General features: G+C 48.0%; 1 protein-coding gene and 1 long non-coding RNA gene across 3 annotated transcripts in view; both read left to right on the plus strand.

Annotated features, from left to right (window-relative positions):
- LOC129693518 (NACHT, LRR and PYD domains-containing protein 3-like) overlaps window positions 1-21,194 on the plus strand; it is a 34,564-nt gene extending 13,370 nt beyond the window's left edge. The window contains exons 4-13 of one of the 2 annotated variants that reach the window (XM_055630329.1): window positions 6,608-6,700; window positions 9,164-9,330; window positions 10,457-10,628; window positions 10,729-10,794; window positions 14,256-15,993; window positions 16,434-16,520; window positions 18,723-18,893; window positions 19,049-19,219; window positions 20,723-20,890; window positions 21,032-21,194. In XM_055630329.1, the coding sequence (XP_055486304.1) occupies window positions 6,608-6,700; window positions 9,164-9,330; window positions 10,457-10,628; window positions 10,729-10,794; window positions 14,256-15,993; window positions 16,434-16,520; window positions 18,723-18,893; window positions 19,049-19,219; window positions 20,723-20,890; window positions 21,032-21,119 (2,921 nt within the window). In that variant the 3' untranslated portion in view covers window positions 21,120-21,194. The remainder of the gene's footprint in view (window positions 1-6,607; window positions 6,701-9,163; window positions 9,331-10,456; window positions 10,629-10,728; window positions 10,795-14,255; window positions 15,994-16,433; window positions 16,521-18,722; window positions 18,894-19,048; window positions 19,220-20,722; window positions 20,891-21,031) is intronic. The other variant, XM_055630328.1, reaches the window with a different exon arrangement.
- LOC129693520 (uncharacterized) lies at window positions 12,227-13,034 on the plus strand. The gene is made up of 2 exons (XR_008722890.1): window positions 12,227-12,484; window positions 12,571-13,034. It is a non-coding gene; the product is annotated as an uncharacterized LOC129693520 (long non-coding RNA).
- Window positions 21,195-21,471: the final 277 nt, after the last annotated feature.

The raw sequence follows: 21,471 nt of genomic DNA on the forward strand, positions 1-21,471 counted from the left end.
GAGAGAGAGAGAGGAGGGGGGGGGGGAGAGAGAGAGGGAGGGAGGGAGGGGGGAGAGAGAGAGAGAGAGGGGTGGATGCTCCTGGACACATTTCCCACGTGTTTAGTCACCAGGGAGACCAGCAGTTGCTCTGACACCCCACGCATGAACGTCGCATCATTCCACCTGCCTCTTGACAGCACTGAAATAAGAACCAACAATCTCACGCAACAGGCTACACAGCTGATTCAACAGGCTGGACCTTTATCTCCTGCCCCCACTCCTCAGACTCCTTGCCAAAGACTCACACTTGCCCTGTACACAGCACTTTACCTCAACACACCCTCTCTCCCAATAGAACTAGTCCCAACAGGCTGCTTAATAATAATAATAATAATAAATACTTTATTGATCCCCTCAGGAAAATTCAGATGTCTTGAAGCCCCCAACCAACAAACCCACAGATTCAAAATGAACACAGACAGAAAATACATAGAATACACTGTGGACATTACCTGAGAGCAATAAATACTTAAAAGACCAATAATTAACAATTAAAAATTAAAATTTGCAAGAATGCATCCCCCTACAGCCTAGCGGTCCGAATTATAAAATCTAATGGCTGCAGGGGTGAAGGATCTCCTGAACCGCTCCGTTCTACAGGGCAGGGAGAGGAGCCGGTTGTTGTTCCGAGTGCTCTTTTGACTCTCCAGAATTACATGGAGGGGATGCCTGGGGTTTTTCAGGATGACCTGCACCTTGTGCCTCATACGCCTCTCAAGCACATCCATCCCAGAGTCTACTCTCCCCTCCAGCACTGAGCTAGCTCGTTTAACCAGTTTCACTGCATCTTGCCTTTTTATTAGTTGCTCCATCAGCCAATTTCTTTGCATTGGAACCAGTTCTGGGAGAGGTGGGACTAGTACAAGCAGGACGGTCTGCAACTGGGCTGGAATGGAGCCAATGTCGTTTGGGGAGTGTTTGCTAGTGCTTTCGGGGGAGGATTTAAACTGATGTGTCAGGGGGATGGGTGCAAAAGCAGAGAGACAGAGGGGTGTAAAATGAGGGTAGCAAGGTGAAAAGTAAAAGCGGCAGGCAGCCAAATCCAGGGTCAAAATCAAAAAGGGCCACTTTTCAACATAATTGTATGGGTGTTGTGAGAACAAGCCTGAAGGCATTGTGTCTCAATGCAAGTAATAAGTTGAATGTGTGGATAGCTATTAATGACTATGATATAGTTGGAATCACGGAGACATGGCTCCAGGGTGACCAAGGCTGGGAGCTGAACATCCAGGAATATTCAATATTCCGGAGGGATAGACAAAGGAAAAGGAGGCGGGGTAGCGTTGCTGGTTAGAGAGGAGATTAACGCAATAGAAAGGAAGGACATTAGCTTGGAGGATTTGGAATCGATATGGGTAGAGCTGCGAAACACTAAGGGGCAGAAAACGCTAGTGGGAGTTGTGTACAGGCCACCTAATAGTAGTAGTGGAGTTGGGGGTGGCATCAAACAGGAAATTAGAAATGCGTGCAACAAAGGTAAAACAGTTATAATGCGTGACTTCAATCTACATATAGATTGGGTAAATCAAATTGGCTGGGGTGCTGAGGAAGAGGATTTCTTGGAATGTATGCAGGATAGTTTTCTAAACCAACATGTAGAGGAACCAACGACTGGGTATTGAGTAATGAGGAAGGGTTAGTTAGCAGTCTTGTTCAAAGATCTTATAGCAGAGCAAGATGGGTTACTCTCACGCAAAAGTGTAGTACGCTCATGGGCGGATTCATGGGTGATGTTATGACTCATTTTAGCAACCTGCCTCCGCCATCTTGTTTCGCCATCTTGCTCAGCCATCTCGCTTCCGGCCAAAGATTGGATCCGCAGCGGGGAGAGGGAGTGCGCGGCCCGGGGCAGCGGGAGAGGGAGTGCGCGGCCCGGGGCAGCGGGAGAGAGAGTGTGGGGTCCGGGGCAGCGGGAGAGGGAGTGCGCGGCCCGGGGCAGTGGGAGAGGGAGTGCGCGGCCTGGGGGAGAGGGTGTGCGCGGCCCGGAGCAGCGGGAGAGAGAGTGCGTGACCCGGGGCAGCGGGAGAGGGAGTGTGAGGATCGGGGCAGCGGGAGAGAGAGTGCGCGGCCCGGAGCAGCAGGAGAGGGGATAAGGCCTCGTGTGTGAGAAGTTGCGGGGAGGTTTACAATGTTTCTTATTTACAATGTTTCTTATTTAATGTCCCGTGTCTAGTCTGAAATAAAGTTCATTATTGGATCAGAATATAATTGTGTGTGTTATATGATTATAAACATTTATATAATTTTCATGTATGTGTGTTTATAAACATTTTATTCTTTAACAAGAATGAACAGAATTATGAACTAACAAAATTATGAATCTAACCCTATATCACACACAAAAAGTTACCCCGCAATGTCAATTACCCTGCGAGTCGGGTCGGTTCCGGTTACTACAAAATCAAATCAAACACTGTTTGTGAGCCATTTAAAAAGAAATGATTTAAAAAACATTAAAAAAGACAATTACCAGAGTCAAATTTTATTCTTGACAAGAAGTATGAACTTACGGATTTATGAATCTAACCCACACAAACTGTTGCCCCGCAACATTGATTACACTGCGAGTCGGGTCGGATCAGGTAGGCTCAGTTGCTAAAATGGGCGTGGAAAAATGCCCAGGATCCCCTCCATAGCGTTCTACACGTCAGCCCATTGCATTTAGCAGGAGTAGCCTATCTTGCTCTGCTATAAGATCTTTGGTCTTGTTGTGCGTGATCCCTTGGGCAAGAGTGACCATAATATGGTTGAGTTCTTCATTAGGATGGAGAGTGACAATGTTAATTCAGAAACAAGAGTCCTGAACTTAAAGAAAGGTGAATTTGAGGGTATGAAACGTGAATTTGCTAAGATAGACTGGCAATTGATTCTTAAAGGGTTGACGGTGGATATGCAATGGAACACGGCATTGGGGGTTCAGTATTGATGTGGATAGAGAACTGGCTGGCAAACAGGAAGCAAAGAGTGGGAGTAAACGGGTCCTTTTCACAATGGCAGGCAGTGACTAGTGGGGTACCGCAAGGCTCAGTGCTGGGACCCCAGCTATTTACAATATATATTAATGATCTGGATGAGGGAATTGAAGGCAATATCTCCAAGTTTGCGGATGACACTAAGCTGGGGGGCAGTGTTAGCTGTGAGGAGGATGCCAGGAGACTGCAAGGTGACTTGGATAGGCTGGGTGAGTGGGCAAATGTTTGGCAGATGCAGTATAATGTGGATAAATGTGAGGTTATCCATTTTGGTGGCAAAAACAGGAAAGCACCAGACTATTATCTAAATGGTGGCCGACTAGGAAAAAGGGAGATAAAGCCGGGTGGCATGGTACACCAGTCATTGAAAGTAGGCATGCAGGTGCAGCAGGCAGTGAAGAAAGCGAATGGTATGTTAGCTTTCATAGCAAAAGGATTTGAGTATAGGAGCAGGGAGGTTCTACTGCAGTTGTACAGGGTCTTGGTGAGACCACATCTGGAGTATTGCGTACAGTTTTGGTCTCCAAATCTGAGGAAGGACATTATTGCCATAGAGGGAGTGCAGATAAGGTTCACCAGACTGATTCCTGGGGGATGTCAGGACTGTCTTATGAAGAAAGACTGGATATACTTGGTTTATACTCTCTAGAATTTAGGAGATTGAGAGGGGATCTTATAGAAACGTACAAAATTCTTAAGGGGTTCGACAGGCTAGATGCAGGAAGATTGCTCCCGATGTTGGGGAAGTCCAGGACAAGGGGTCACAACTTAAGGATAAGGGGGAAATCCTTTAAAACTGAGATGAGAAGAACTTTTTTCACACGGAGATAGAGTGAATCTCTGGAACTCTCTGTCACAGAGGGTAGTCAAGGCCAGTTCCTTGGCTATATTTAAGAGGGAGTTAGATGTGGCCCTTGTGGCTAAGGGGATCAGAGGGTATGGAGAGAAGGCAGGTACGGGATACTGAGTTGGATGATCAGCCATGATCATATTGAATGGCGATGCAGGCTCGAAGGGCCGAATGGCCTAATTTCTATGTTTCTATGGAAGGCATTTAAAGACTGCATGGATGAACTACAACAATTAGTCATCCCAGTTTGGCAAAAGAATAAATCAGGGATGGTAGTACATCCGTGGATAACAAGGGAAATCAGGGATAGTATCAAAACAAAAGATGATGCATACAAATTAGCCGGAAAAACCAGTCTACCGGGTGAAATTCCAGAGTCCAGCTGAGCAGGACAAAGGGCTTAATTAGGAAAAGGAAAAATAGATTATGAAAGAAAACTGGCAGGGAACGTAAAAACTGACTGCAAACGTTTTTATAGATATGTGAAGAGGAAAAGATTAGTTAAAACAAATGTAGGTCCCTTGCAGTCAGAAACAGGCGGATTGACCATGGGGAACAAGAACATGGCAGACCAATTGAATAACTACTTTGGTTCTGTCTTCACTAAGGAAGATATAAATAATCTGCCGGAAATAGCAAGGGATCAAATGAGATGGAGGAACTGGGTGAAATCCAGGTTAGCCGGGAAGTGGTGTTAGGTAAATTGAATGGATTAAAGGCCGATAAATCCCCAGGGCCAGATAAGTTGCACCCCAGAGTACTTAAGGAAGTAGTCCCAGATGTAGTGGATGCATTAGTGATAATTTTTCAAAACTCTTTAGATTCTGGAGTAGTTCCTGAGGATTGGAATGTAGCTAATGTAACCCCACTTTTTAAAAAGGGAGGGAGAGAGAAAACGGGGAATTACAGACCAGTTAGTCCAACATTGGTAGTGGTGAAAATGCTGTTGTCAGTTATTAAGGATAGCAGCACATTTGGAAAGTGGTGAATTCATTCGACAAATCCAGCATGGATTTATGAAAAATAAATCATGTCTGACGAATCTTATAGAATTTTTCGAGGATGTAACTAGTAGAGTGGATAAAGGAGAACCAGTGGGTGTGTTATATCTGGAATTTCAGAAGGCTTTCGACAAGGTCCCACATAAGAGATTAGTATGCAAACTTAAAGCATTGGGAGTTCAGTATTGATGTGGATAGAGAACTGGCTGGCAGACAGGAGGCAAAGAGTAGGAGTAAGCGGGTCCTTTTCAGAATGGCAGGCAGTGACTAGTGGGGTACGGCAAGGCACAGTGCTGGGACCCCATGGATGAGGGAATTGAATGCAGCATCTCCAAGTTTGCGGATGACACGAAGCTGGGGGGCAGTGTTAGCTGTGAGGAGGATGCTAGGAGGCTGCAAGGTGACTTGGATAGGTTGGGTGAGTGGGCAAATGCATGGCAGATGCAGTATAATGTGGATAAATGTGAGGTAATCACTTTGGTGGCAAAAACGGGAAAGTAGACTATTATCTGAATGGTGGCCGATTAGGAAAAGGGGAGATGCAACGAGTCCTGGGTGTCGTGGTACACCAGTCATTGAAAGTAGGCATGCAGGTGCAGCAGGCAGTGAAGAAAGCGTTCACTGCCACAGAAGGTAGCATTCATTGCAAAAGGATTTGAGTATAAGAGCAGGGAGGTTCTGCTCCAGTTGTTCAGGTTCTTGGTGAGACCACACCTGGAGTATTGTGTACAGTTTTAGTCTCCTAATCTGAGGAAAGACATTCTTGCCATAGAGGCAGTACAGAGAAGGTTCACCAGACTGATTCCTGGGATGGCAGGGCTTTCATATGAAGAAAGACTGGATAGACTCAGCTTGTACTCGCTAGACTGTGAAGTTAGAAGGGGGGATCTTATAGAAACTTACAAAATTCTTAAGGGGTTGGACAGGCTAGATGCAGGAAGATTGTTCCCGATGTTGGTGAAGTCCAGAACAAGGGGTCACAGTTTAAGGATAAGGGGGAAATCTTTTAGGACGGTGATGAGAAAAACATTTTTCACACAGAGAGTGTGGAATTCTCTGCCACAGAAGGTAGGTGAGGCCAGTTCATTGGCTATATTTAAGAGGGAGTTAGATGTGGCCCTTGTGGCTAAAGGGATCAGAGGGTATGGAGAAAAGGCAGGTATGGGATACTGAGTTGGATGATCAGCCATGATCATATTGAATGGGCCGTATGGCCTACTCCTGCACCTATTTTCTATGTTTCTATGTCATTAATATAGGCTGTAAAACTGGGAGACCCAGCACTGGCCTTTGCAGCATCGGTCTAGTTATTGACCCATTAATCCAAGTGAATGGGCTGCCAGGCAAGTGGTCAGTGTTGTTCTGGATGGTGTAGGAGCTGCAACATCTCTTGACATGTCCATTGTGGTCCATGGGGAAAGGTTTGAATGTGAAGAAGCGAGTCGCTCAGTGCAAGATTTCAATACTGTTACATCACCAGGCCACAGGATGGAAATGGCTGATTCAGTTTAGTTTCCGGTTAAATGTTGACATAGAAACATAGAAATTAGGTGCAGGAGTAGGCCATTCGGCCCTTCGAGCCATCCAAACCTACGTCCCCCCTCCCCCCAAACCTACCCGCTCCCACCCCCAACACCGGGAGATTGATCGTGGTGGATAGTGGTTCACAGTTCACTTGTATATCTTTTAATTCTTGTCTTAATCATTGTCTAATCCCACTATTATTATTTGGGTTACTGCAGAGCAGCAGAATATAGTAACACCTATCCACACCACGGCTGAAGTTGGAAACAGGACTGCGGCTCCAGTGACCTCAACAACAAGGATGGACACAGGTGTGTTGCAGAATTCTTCACGATATAAATGTTGTCTGGATATCTGGTTTGCATCTAGTACATGGTCCACAGGTCAGAAGGATAGGGGATTAAGGAAGGGACTGAGAAAGAGAGGATGTTAACATCTGCAGGCAGTAGTTGAAAGGACAGAGGGAGTGATCGTAGAGGCGATGAATCATCCTCATTGAAGATTCAGATGTGAATTAATGCAGTGACTGGGGAGAGGCTTTCTGAGAAAGTGAAGAGTATAAGATGGTGCATGAATCGTGGCGACTCTTGTGTTTGGACTCTGTGTAGTCTGCACTGTTGGAGTTATTATGGCCCAAGTTGTGCGTCAGAGTCATAGAGGCACACGGCATGGAACACGGCTCTTCAGCCCCACCTTGGACACGTCACACAACATGGCCGATCTACTATAGTCCCACAAGCCTGTGTAAGGCCCATGTCCCTCTGAACCTATCCTATCCATGTACTGATTTTACCATAAAAATTTGACACCCACTTTGAAACCTATAATCATTTGTTTCTTGATTTTCCTCCTACTCGGAAAAAGACTGTCCCTATTGAATCTATGGACATATAAAAATAGCTGTGATCGTCTACAGTCTCTCATGATCCTTGTGTATAGGAGGATGGTCACTGAACTTGTGTACACATGACAAAGTATCATTGAAACCAGGGAGCATGAGGCCACAGAAAGTGGAGTGATGGTGATGGGTGGGACACACTTGGTTGAAGGAGAGCAATTGCAAGGTGTTTCCATTATCCATGAGTAAACTGGGTGGTTCATGCATGTGGAAAATAATCCCAGGGAGATTAGCTGGCATCAACTACAGTGTTGCCTCAGGTGATAAGTGCATCTGCACCTCTTCATCAGTGCGTTTGTCTACTGTGTTTTTGCTGTGATATGTTCCCTGTCTGAACACCGGCTACGGAGATGATCACAGTCGACCAGTGCCCTCCCTTCCCGGGTCACACACTGTCCCATCCCCCTGGGCCCCACACTGTCCCATCCCCCTGGGCCCCATGCTCCCTGGGTCACACACACTGTCCCATCCTCCTGGGGCCCATGCTCCCTGGGTCACACACACTGTCCCATCCCCCTGGAGCCCATGCTCCCTGTGTCACAAACTGTCCCATCCCCTGGGGCCCATGCTCCCTGGGTCACACACACTGTCCCATCCTCCTGGGGCCCATGCTCCCTGGGTCACACACTGTCCCATCCCCCTGGAGCCCATGCACCCTGGGTCACACACACTGTCAATCCTCCCCGGGTCAGACGGTATCCAACCCTCCCCTGCTCACATGCTGCCTCAACCTCCTCGATCCTTCAGACTGATTGTCGGGGGCAGTCGTAAGCTGGCAGAGAGGAGCGGCAACACAAAGCCTGGCAAGTGAGATGGATATTATTGAGGAGGTATTTTCATAGGTAGGTGGTTGAACAAAGGCTAGAGATGAAAAATCAAGGTGTTAGGCGGAAAGATTGAGTGTTGGAAATTATGAAATTAAAGAAAGGAATATAGGAGGCAGGAAATGGGGAGCGGAGAAATCAGTGCTAGACAGTGGAGAGAGTGGGAGGAAATAATGCGGATGTCTGGTTTGGATTGTTACATAAAATTGAAGAATTCAATGTTCATGCCATTGGTTTGTAGGCTACCCAAGCGGAATTTGAGATGCTGTTCCCCCAGTGAGCACGTGTCCAAGGACAGAGAGGTTGCTATGGGAATGGGAAGAGAGTTACAATGGTTGGCAATTGGTCAGACAGAGCATCGACTCGGCGACTGTTCATCCGCCAAGACCTACCGGATTTTCCGTTTGTTAACCATTGTTACTCCTCGCGCAGATTTCTCCCCTCTCCCTTTCCACAGACATTAATTCATCTCGCTTCACAATTTGCAACTTTTAACACTTGTCTTTTCATCTCTGGCCTTTGTCCAATTATCTTTTAATTTCAAAATAGACTTTATTCAGGTAATAAATATACAATACATAAATCGTGCGAAAAATTCATCTGACATTTCCGGGGGCTATACAAATTATTCAGTAGTCTACATACATTGCTCAAGTTTCGCAAATTTGTCCCCCACCCTTGTCACTCATGTGGCCCACTGGCTTGGAATCCCTTCCTTTTTGTCCAATTATCAGCCTATCAAAAACTCCCCTCACCTGTATCCACCTTACTTACCAGTCTTTGACCTGTCCCTCCTCTTGTCCACATTTCTCCCCACTCATCGCCACCACAATCAGCCTGAAGAAAGGTCCAGACTTGAAACGTCACCTATCCATATTCTCCAGAGATGATGGTTGACCCACTGAGTTCCTCCAGCACATTGTCTTATTCCGATATTCTGTTTTGATCATTCTAATTAGGGGGCAGGAACAGTCAGGATGAGGGTTGCTGTTGTAGCTGGAGCCAAGGGGACTGATTCAGATGGTGTTTAGTTTCTCTCTTTGGATACACAGATGTAACGCCTACATTCTCTGAGCTCCTGACACAGTGGAACGACTACCAATTATTCCAACTGACAAAATTCTATCGGGAGAGACTGAAACAGGCGATTGAAGAAGGGGTTGAAAGTCTCCGTCTCATGATGAGGCCTCAGGGATATTTCAGTGAACAAGAACACAGGGTAAGTGGAAAGAACACGGTGACTTGTTTCCTGTCACAGAACTGACTGCATCGAGGGGGGAAGAGTGACCAATGTCAGTCCCACACACCTCGCACTCCCTGGGTTGAACAGCGCAATGGAGACACTGATTTCTGATCAGCTTGTGTCCTGTAGATCTGGTATCAGGAACACAACCTGTGACCTGGGGATTTGTGAGAATTGTCCATTCTGATCCAGCTGTTCTTAGCACAAAGGTCAGGAAGCAGTAAACTTGTAAACCTGAATCGGAAACAATAATACTTTTCAAGTGTCATCAGTTTCATTGATCACATTTAGATCAGTTCATGAAACCACAGAGGACATTGGGCAGAAACACAAGGAACTGCTGATCCTGGTTTACAAAATAACACACAATGTGCTGCACAAAATAACTGTTTTTGGAGATGCTGTCTGACCTGCTGAATTATTCTAAGACATTGAACTGTTCGCTTATCATTCAATTGATAAATAAAATAAATAAAAGTACATTTGCTAAAATCTACAATATAAACAAACGTCAGTTATTTACACAACTGTGGGAAGAGAAGCTGAGTTAAAGTGCAGTGAAAAGGGATGAGCTGCAGGAAATGTACAAGAGAGGGATGTCTTTGATCGGGTAAAACTGGGGCAGGTATAGAAATAGAAACGTTATCTGGTCAATGAGTGAATGTGGGCTCAGAGAGTAAGAATGTAGATGAAAGAACATAATAGCTTCAAACTACAGAGCAGGAAGAAATGCAGGTTGGACTGGACACGTCCATGTGAGGCCAAAAGGAATTGGATTAATTTCACATCAATTTCAACACAGCCATCATTGGCCTGAATGGCCTGTTCCCGTGCTGTACTCTGCTGTGTTCTGGGACACTGTCAGGACTCTGGGAGTACACAGTTTGTCAGCACAGTGTCATGGGTGTATGAAGAGGCAAATCAAGTGTCATCAGTTTCATTGGTCACATTTAGCTCAGTTCATTAAACCACAAAGGGCATTATGCTCAAGCACAAGGAACTGCAGATGCTGGTTTACAATACCCCATCACTGAACGGCTAATCCCTCCCCATTAGCATTGTCTCATTCACTTCCCCATATATTCATTGTTGTTCTTCACAGAGCGTCGCTGAGCTGGTGGCAAAGGGAAACCGCAGAGACAGTTCCATACTCTTCCACAGTCTGGTGATGGAGAAGGGTAACCGTGCCCGGCGGGTGATGTGGGAATCCTTTGTGAAAATGCAGAATGAATTACCAAAGCTGAACAAAATACTGAAAGAAATCCAGGAGCTCGGTACGGTAAATCAACACACTGAACTGAATATCACATTGAAACACTGGAGTTAACAATGTTATTCAAGTCTGGTTTAATGAATGCTCGTTGGTTTAAACAGGTCCTGATACAGAAGAATACATGAACATCCTCAGAGGTTTAACTGAATTACCCTCTCATATGGAAGGTGAGTGTTGAAATGTACAGTTCACACCAATGACTTGTTAGAATTGATGTAATACTGAAACTGTTCAGAGCTTTGCAAAATTGGAAATCAGAAGATCAAAGGCTAAGCAATTGTTAGACTGACACGGGGATTCACTATGGATTGTTTCTTTGTGTGTAGAGTCAGGTTTAGCTTAGTTTAGTGTATTGTCACATGTACTGAGGTACGGTGAACAGCTTTTGTTGTGTGTTATCCAGTCAGCAGAAAGACAATACATGATTATAATCGAGCCATTTACAGTATAGATAAACTATGAGGGAATAACGTTTAGTGCAAGGTATAACGAGGAAAGTCCCATCTCGCACCAGGGTCTCTTCCATACCCCGCAACACTGCTCTCTCTCCCCATCCCCCCACTCGCAACAGGGCAGAGTCCCCCTAGTCCTCACCTTTCACCCCTCCCATCAGTCACAACACAACAATCATCCTCGTTCCTCAATGGCCCTTCCCGCCACCTCCAACGTGACCCCCCCCTCGCCACATCTTCTTCATCACCCCCCCCACCTTCATGTCTGCCTCTCCTCCGCAACTCCCTTGTCAATTCTCCCTTCCCTCCCTCCCGTACACCCCTCCCCGGTCACTTCTCAACCGTCATTCCCTTCCCCCCCCTTCCCCCCCTCCAGGGCACCCACTCCCCTTATCTCCCTCCACTCTCACTGCAGCGCTTTATGGTCACAAACTCTACCCGTCACCTCCTCCTCTCGTTTCCTCACCCCATTCAAGGGAGCTGATCCACTCAGCAGTCGTTCCAGGTGCCCAGTGCCCATTCGAAATTGATGGTCCTGCATACTGACTCTGTCACATGTCAAGCTTTGCAGAATTGGTAATCAGCAGATCAAAAGGTTAGCAATGTCGCCAATGGGACATCCGGGAATTTACTATGGATGGGCTCCTGTTTTGCAACACCCTGCCCCTCCTCCCTTCAACCTCCGGAAACGAAGTACAGCAACCTCCTGTTCCGCCTACTCCTTTTCCTTCCTCCCTGTCCTCCCATGCCCAATCATCCCATCTCTGAAGAAATCCTGAGCCATTAGCTCCTAATTTCCTTCGCTCCATGAGTTAATTACCATGGAACTGTTAGGAACAGCACGGCTCATCCTCCTCCTCCTTAGTCCGAGCGTAACCAAAGAGGTCAAATTCCCCCCATCAAATCACTTGTTTCTCTCCCAACACTGGAACTATTCCTTTGCTCCATTTCACACCCTCCAATCCCTCCCATGTTCCTTGTATCACTCCTGAGTTTCCTCCTCTCATGTTGTGGGACACTCATCTGTGAAGAGGTTTGTCAGTGCAACCCCACACATTCCTGGGGATACTGTCCTGTGACATTTCCCCCCACACACACTCCTGGATCTCCTGATACATTTTGTCGTCCTGACACACCTGTACACCCCACACACTCCTGGATAGAGTCCTGACACACTGTGTAACCCCACACACTCCTGGATAGAATCCTGACACACTGTGTAACCCCACACACTCCTGGATAGAGTCCTGACACACTGTGTAACCCCACACCCTCCTGGATAGAGTCCCTGACACACTGTGTACCCCCACACACTCCTGGATAGAGTCCTGACACACTGTGTAACCCCACACACTCCTGGATAGAGTCCTGACACACTGTGTAACCCCACACACTCCTGGATAGAGTCCCTGACACACTGTGTACCCCCCACACACACCTGGATAGGGCCCTGACACACTGTGTATACCCCCCACACACTCCTGGATAGAGTCCCTGACACACTGTGTAACCCCACACACTCCTGGATAGAGTCCCTGACACACTGTGTAACCCCACACACTCCTGGATAGAGTCCTGACACACTGTGTAACCCCACACACTCCTGGATAGAGTCCTGACACACTGTGTAACCCCACACACTCCTGGATAGAGTCCCTGACACACTGTGTAACCCCACACACTCCTGGATAGAGTCCCTGACACACTGTGTACCCCCACACACTCCTGGATAGAGTCCTGACACACTGTGTATCCCCACACACTCCTGGATAGAGTCCTGACACACTGTGTAACCCCACACACTCCTGGATAGAGTCCTGACACACTGTGTAACCCCACACACTCCTGGATAGAGTCCTGACACACTGTGTAACCCCACACACTCCTGGATAGAGTCCCTGACACACTGTGTAACCCCACACACTCCTGGATAGAGTCCTGACACACTGTGTAACCCCACACACTCCTGGATAGAGTCCTGACACACTGTGATAAAGTCCTGATACACTGTGTAAACCCACACACTCCTGGATAGAGTCCCTGAACACACTGACCTGATGTGTGTCACACCCCACACACTCCTGGATACACTTCAAGACACCTCCTGACACACTGTGTTACCCCCCACCACTTCCTCTGGATAGAGTCCCTGACACAAATCTGTGTAATTGGACACACACTGGATAATCCTGACATTAACTTCCCTCTGGTCTCCTGGATGAGTCTCTGACACAAGAACCCATCACTCCTGGCATTCTCCTGACACACTCTCTCCCCACACTCCTGAACTGACCCTTTTCTCCCACACACTCTCATATTCTCTCCTGACCACCCACACCCCTCCACTACCTTAGTCTACTGACACACTGTTCCTAACTCCCACACACTCTACTCTCGATCTCGGGCTCTCTCCCTCTGGGGGTCTGGATAGAGTCCTGACCCCACTGTGTAAACCCCTCTACTCCTGATAGAGTCCCTGACACACTGTGTAACCCCCCCCTCCTGGATCTGGACCTCCCTGACACACCCCCCCCCCCCCCCCTGGTCCTGGATAGAGTCCCTGACACACCCCCCCCCACACTCTCCTGGATAGAGTCCCCCACCCCCCCCCCTCCCCCCCCCCTCCCCCCCTCCGCCCCTCTCCCTCCCACCCCTCCCCCTCTCCCCCCCCACCCGATCCTCCCCCCCCCACCCACTCCCTCCCCCCCTCCCCCCCACCTCTCCCTCCCCTCCTCCTGGATCCCACCACTGTTAACCCCACACTCCTGGATGTGTCCCTGATACACTGGGTAATTCCCCATCCTCAATTGTCCGAGTGACGGGATTCACACCACCCCACACCCTTCCTGTCTGTCTGTGCCCAGCACATCACACTTTAGTGTTTTCAAAGTAGTGTGACACACTGTGAAAAAGACACTTGCTGTGTTTTCCACGGGAGAAATCAACTCCTGGATAGAAGGGACCAGTGAACCCCAAACTAGAATGGAATAATTTTTAGTGCAACAGGATGAGTGATTTCTCATCAGTGGCTCCTGACACTCTGAGGTCTGATACCCAAACCTCCAGCTCTATGAATTCAACTGAAGGGCATTGAACTCATTCTTGTAATCATGAATGTTGAGTTTTGAGTTGAGCCATCTAACATTGTGTCCATTATCTGCCTTTTCCCGTGCAAGATGTTCAACAGAAACACAAGGAGACTCTGCGAGCACAGACTGAAACACTGAGCGTGAACACCATCCTGATGAAGGAGAAGGTTAAGGATTTCCAGCTGCTTGATCGATACGCTGAGCTCACAATCATCTCCACTGTTCGAGATCGGACACTGGTGGAACATGAGCTGCTGGCAAGAGGCCGGGACCATGAAGAGTGGAGAGAGGAATGTCTCCGGGGAGAACTGGAAAAAATCAGGACAGATCAATTGTTCCACAGCAGCTTTTCCCGGAGTAAATCCCGATCTGGGAGTTCAGCATCAGTGGCCGGAGTCGCGGGGATCGGAAAAACAACAATGGTGCAAAAGATTGTTCATGACTGGGCCACGGGGAAAATATACCAACACTTCCAGTTTGTCTTCAGTTTCAAATTCCGGGATTTGAACACTATTAACTGCAGAGTAAACCTGAGGGAACTGATTCTGGATCAGTATCCTTACTTTGGGAATATGCTGCGGGAGGTCTGGAAGAACCCAGAGGGATTGCTGTTTATATTCGACGGTCTGGATGAATTCAAGGGCAGAATCGATTTTGCTGACAGTCGGAGAGACACAGAACCTAAGCACCAGTGCCCAGATCCCGAGTGGTGGTGTGAAGTGTCTGACATTGTGTACAGTTTAATCCAGCACAAGCTGCTCCCAGGGTGTTCAGTGCTAGTGACCACCCGCCCCACTGCGTTACATTTACTGGAAAAGGCAGAGATCAGTGTCTGGGCTGAAATCCTGGGATTTGTTGGTGAGGAACGGAAGGAATATTTCACCAGGTATTTTGAAGATCAGACGGTGGCAGCAGCTGTTTTCAAACATGTGAAGGAGAACGAGATCCTGTACACCATGAGCTACAACCCCTCCTACTGCTGGATCCTTGTCCTGACACTGGGCCCCTTCTTCACACAAACACACCGGGACCCGCAGCGAGTTCCCAAGACCATCACACAACTATATTGCTACTTTATTTACAACATCCTGAAAAACCACGGCCGTGAGATTGAGAACCTCCGTGAGGTGTTACTGAGGGTTGGTCAGATGGCCTTCACTGGAGTGGCTGAGAAGAACATTGTGTTCACAGATGGAGATTTGATCAAATACAATCTGCAGCCTTCCCAGTTCCTGTCCGGGTTCCTGATGGAACTTTTGGAGAGAGAGGATTCAGCCCGGAGCGTGGTGTACACCTTCCCGCACCTCACCATCCAAGAGTTTGTAGCCGCACTCGCACAATTCCTGACTGTAGATCCCGGGAATATCGTGAAACTCCTGTCTGAAGCCCACAGCACGACAGACGGGCGATTTGAAGTATTTCTCCGTTTTGTCGCTGGTCTCTCCTCCCCACGGACAGCTTGGATCCTGGAGGAGTTTCTGGGTAAATTCCCTCATCAAACAATCTGCCGAGTGATTGACTGGGTGAAGGAGGAGGTTAAACGCCGGGCTGGAAACACAGAGAGTGAAGCTGATAAACGGAGCCTCCTGAACACGATGCACTACCTGTTTGAGTCTCAGAATCCTGCACTGGCTCAGCAGACACTGGGATCTGTGGAAACACTTTCATTCCGTGGACTGGGACTGACCCCGATTGACTGTGCGGTCCTGTCTCATGCCATCAGGCTCTGTGATACAATCAAACACCTCGATCTGGAGAGCTGCCGCATTCAGTGTGAAGGTCTCCAGCGGCTGGGACCGGCTCTGCACAAGTGTCAGTACTTGGGGTAACTGTCCGTTTGATGCTAACACTGAACTGTAAAATGTTTCACTACTATTTTTATTTTGTCCTTCCATCCAGCACCCCCTTCTATGGGGGACACTGACCTCCTATTTCCCCCCTCCTCCGAGTTGGCGGTGGTCCACACAATCCTCTCCTCCCCGGTGATCGCGGTTGGACTCCGTCGACTCCCCCCCCCCCCCCCCCCCCCCCCCCCCCCCCCCCCCCTTTGCCCCGGGTCACGTGTGTTGCTGCCGTTCTCTGCGTGGGGAACATTACCCGGTTAACGGGGAATGAGAATAAATAGTGAAAGTCAACAAACACCACAACCACGGAGATTTATTCAATCATTTCCTGAGGTGATTCCAGAAATATCCGTTTGGGAGACGTTATCTCAGCCCTGGGGTTTGTATCAGTTTGTTTCTTACTCTGTCTGTTTGTGTTTAGACTGGGAAACAACGACCTGGGAGATTCCGGAGTGAAACTGGTGTCTGCGGCTCTGAGGAACCCGGACTGTAAAATACAGTCACTGTGGTAAGTCCCAGACTGTGAGAGATTGTGTTTACAGTCACTGGGTGTCTGACACTGAACATTAATATGATCAGTAATTGTGTCACTGATAAACACTGGGGATTTGCACCGTCTCCTGTCTCTCACCCTCACCCTCTCTCATCTCCAGGCTGGAAGATGTCGGTCTCACAGATACTGGAGCCAAGCATTTTGCATCTGCTCTCAGTACAAACTGCTCACTGACGAAGCTGGACCTGAGTGGGAATAGGGGGCTCTCGCTTAACTTTTTTTTTTTCCTGTTGCCAGCCGGGCAACCTCGGCAGCTTTTTAGGTTGCCAAATGACAGTTTAGGTGGTCATTTAAGACGGTTGGCATGACGTGTGCGATAATGTGCTCAGACGAAGTGCATAGTTACCAGTCGGAATTATGGTCAATGAAGCATTCACATATTATGTCTACGTCAAATAAAGTCACAAACTACGCGTACTCACAAATCAAGAAATGATATATACCACAATGACAAGCAGCAAAATTACAATACAGTATCTCATCTCTTTTTACACATTGCAATAAATGCAATTTCTATTATCTTTTCTAAACAAAAATATAGTTATTCAGCGTATGATCAACCTCGGTGAGACCAAGCGCAGGCTTGGCGATAGCTTCACACAACATCTCCACTCACTTCGCAATAACCAACCTGATCTCCCAGTGGCTCAGCACTTCAACTCCCCCTCCCATTCCGAATCTGACCTTTCTGTCCTGGGCCTCCTCCACGGCCAGAGTGAGGCCCACCGCAAATTGGAGGAACAGCACCTCATATTTTGCTTGGGTAGTTTACACCCCCAGCGGTATGAATATTGGCTTCTCCAATTTCAGGTAGTCCTTACTTTCTCCCTCCTTCCCCTCCCATTCCCAGCTCTCCCACAGCCTACTGTCTCCGCCTCTTCCTTTTTCTTTTTCCCATTCCCCCCCCCCCCCCCCCCCCCCCCTTCCACCACTCCCGGCATCAGTCTGAAGAAGGGTCTCGTCCCGAAACGTTGCCTATTGGGCAGTTTACACCCCAGCGGTATGAACATTGACCTACAAAGCCAATGCGTCTTTGGGATGTGGGAGGAAACCCACATGCTTGCAGGGAGAATGTGCAAATTCAATACAGACAGAGCCCGAGAACATGATCGAACACAGATCTCTGGTGTATGAGGCAGCAAGTCTACCAACAGATAGTCTATCAATTTTCAGTCTTAAATCTCTAAGTGTATGTTTTAATTCAGTTCAAGGCTATTGGGGCAGTACATTGGCCATAAATTTGCTGCTTCAAATTGCCAGAGACCCGGAATTAATTCTGGATATGGGTGCTGTCTGTATGGGGTTTTTGTTTTCTCGTTTATAACATTGTTTACAGAGTACTATGTTTACATATTCTGTTGTGCTGCTGCAAGTAAGGATTTAATTGTTCTAACTGGGACATGAGAGAATAAACCACTCTTGACTTGCGTCTCTGATGTGTGGCATAGAACTAGAGTACGGGTGATCGGTGGTCGGCGTGGACTCGGGCTGAAGGGCCTGTTTCCACTCTGTATCTTTTAATTAAGCTAAAAACACTAAAGCCAGAGGAAGTTTAAAGAAGGGTCTCTACCCAAAACGTCACCCTATTTCTTCTATCCAGAGATGCTGGCGGCTCCAATGAGTCCCCCCGCACAATTAAAGCATGGAATAGTCTTCACCCTACAAGAGGTACCAACCAGACGCAACTAAATTTAAGGTAGCTTTTTTTTCTTCCCAAAAACCCTTTTTTGCTCAAGTCCAAGTCAAGTGTCAAAATAATTTTATTGTCATGTGGCCCAGATAGGGCAATGAAATTCTTGCTTGCTGCAGCACAACAGAACATGTAAACATAATACAGAACAGGAGATAAAAGTTCAGTGTGTCTATATACTATAGACCATATATATACACAATAAATAAACTGATACAATGCAATAGGCTGTTATTTTTCAAAGTTTGGAGTTTGGTGGTGGTGGGTCCACCAGTTTAAATTCAATTTCGAATATGGCATAGCTTTTAGGTTGCCCGGCGGGACTGTAAGTTGCCATTGGCACCCGGGCAACCGCTAATTTCGAGCCCTGTCAATGTGATCAGTATTTGTGTCACTGATAAACACTGGGGATTTGCACCATCTCCTGTCTCTCTCTGTCTCTCACCCTCACTCTCTCTCTTCTCCAGGCTGGATGATGTCGGTCTCACAGATTCTGGAGCCAAGCATTTCGCCACCACTCTCAGTACGAACTGCTCACTGATGGACCTGGAGCTGAGTAGGAATAAGCTAGGAGATCCCGGAGTGGAAGTGGTGTCTGTGGCTCTGAGGAAACGGGACTGTAAAATACAGAGACTGGGGTAAGTCCCAGACTGTGAGAGATTGTGTTTTCAGTCACTGAGTGTATAGCACTGAACATTAATATGATCAATAATTGTGTCACTGATAAACACTGGGGATTTGCACCGTCTCCTGTCTCTCTGTGTCCCTCACCCTCACTCTCTCTCATCTCCAGACTGGACAATGTCGGTCTCACAGATTCTGGAGCCAAGTATCTCGCCTCCGCTCTCAGTACAAACTGCTCACTGACAAAGCTGAACATTGGGGACAACGCGCTGGGAGATTCCGGAGTAAAACTGGTGTCTGCGGCTCTGAGGAGCATCGACTGTAAAATACAGAGACTGGGGTAAGTCCCAGCGTGTGCAGACGTGGCGTAGAAGGACGAGAAGCCGAAGCAAAGAAGCGGAAACCAAATAACCGAATGAAACAAAACCGAAATGCCAAATAACCGAAATGGTGGGATGCCTAAAAGCAAACTGTCCGAAAGGGCGGGATGCCTAAAAGCAAACTCACCGAAAGGGCGGGATGTCTAAAAGCAAACTCACCGAAAGGAAGGAGTGCATCCCTCGGGACAGTCCCCACTTAGCCACGGCCGCCCTGCCCTTCCCACAGTACGAGGTCAGCATTAAAACTCAAAAATGAGTTATGATTGAAAAACAAAAATCTTACATGTGTAAATCGTTCTTACATTCAGGAACCTGGCTAATGAAGTGGTGGGATTATTTCCTTGTCCTAACTATGCCTTTGTTTTAGCCGGCGGTTACATCCAATCCATCCCTCCCTCGCAAAGTTGTGAGATTTCATTAAGAGCCCACTTGGTTGAATAGATGTAAAGCGTCTCTTCCATATGCGCAATACATGAAGCCGATGAAATGTGACAACTGTCACACCAAAGATAGACACAAAATATTGGAGTGACTCAGTGGGACAGACAGCATCTCTGGAGAGAAGGAATGGGTGGCGTTTCAGGTCGAGACCCTTCAGACAGTCTTCAGGTCTGAAGAATGGTCTCGACCCGAAACATCACCCATTCTTACTCCAGTTTTTTGTGTGCATCTTCAGTTAAAACAGTTTACAGATTGTCTGGTGTTTTGTGCGTGGGAGCCTGTGTGCGTTACGCAGGCAACCAGACGGTAATAAATAAAACGTGCTTCTTGTTGCTGGGGGGGGGGGGAGATAACATTGTTTGTTGTCATGCACACTTGTCATCGGTCCACAAGGGAATTTGTGTGTCCCCATGTTTTAAAAGTGATTTACTATGGCTACAAATGCCCCAAACTGTCTGTCCCCGCGGCCGGGGTGCGGAGTGAATCACCCTGACTGTGGGTCGGGGTGGGGGGTGAATCACCCTGTGTGTGGGTCGGGGTGGGGGTTAAATCACGCTGGTGTGGGGGTTGGGGCCCGATGGAGGTACATCGCGGTGAGTGACTCTGGGTGGGTGGAGGGACCAGGTACCACTCCCCTGTGCTACCGACACACAGCGCAGCGAACGGTCATTCGGTGAGTTGGCTTGCCGGCGATGCAGCCTTTTGGTGAGTTGGCATTTCGGCGAGTAGGCATTTCGGCAGAGCAGCCTTTCGGTGAGTTTGCTTTTAGGCATCCCACCTTTCGGTTATTTGGCATTTCGGCTTCGTTTCCGTTCGGTTATTTGGCTTCCACGTCTTTGCTTCGGCTTCTCGTCCTTCGACGCCACGTCCGGGTACCAAGTCCCAGACTGTGAGAGATTGTGTTTACAGTCACTGGGTATCTGACACTGAACATTAATATGATCAGTAATTGTGTCACTGATAAACATTGGGGATTTGCACCGACTCATGTCTCTCTGTGTCCCTCGCCCTCTCGTCTCCAGGCTGGAACGTGTCGGTCTCACAGATTCTGGAGCCGAGGATCTCGTCTCCGCTCTCAGTAGAAACCCCTCACTGACGGAGCTGGAGCTGGGATACAACTCCCTCACGGACCGATGTGTCCCCGCTCTCTGCTGCCTCATACAGAACCTCCCGAGACTGAAGCAGATCGAGTGAGTGTTTGTGTTAATGTTTAATGGGGATCCGCGGTGATTTTGTTCTGTTAAATTTTGTTCAAATATTAACCCCAGTCCCAGTTATTGACACTGTTGTTTAATCTGTTTATTTTCTCTTTCTTCCTGGACTTGTTTCAGGCTGTGGGGGAATCAGTTCACTGCAGATGGACGGAACCAGCTGCAGAGTCTGCGGGGAATCAGACCCGGACTGGGAGTAACCGTGTGAACATCTCTGGGTGTAAACGCCACTGCCCTGGGGACCGGAATATTGTTCGCCGATTCCCCGCCCTCCCCTTTAAGCGGCCGCCCTCCTCTTTAAGCGGCCCACCCCTTTAAACGGCCACGCTCTGGGTTTAAACTGAGCTGTTTCCCGGCCTGCCTGCTGTCACGTGACCCGGATACGCGGCGCTGTTGCTGGTGCCGGATATCCGGTGGTGCCCCCAGTGGGGGACAGGGGAATTACAGCTGGATCTGCAGGATCCCGGATGTGACGTCATCATCAGCGGATTGATGATGACATCAGCAGCATTGTTCAAACCAAAGATCTTAGAGCAGAGCATGATGGGTTACTCTCACGC

The sequence above is a fragment of the Leucoraja erinacea genome, unplaced genomic scaffold (genome assembly GCF_028641065.1).
Source record: "Leucoraja erinacea ecotype New England unplaced genomic scaffold, Leri_hhj_1 Leri_324S, whole genome shotgun sequence".
NCBI lineage: Eukaryota > Metazoa > Chordata > Chondrichthyes > Rajiformes > Rajidae > Leucoraja > Leucoraja erinaceus.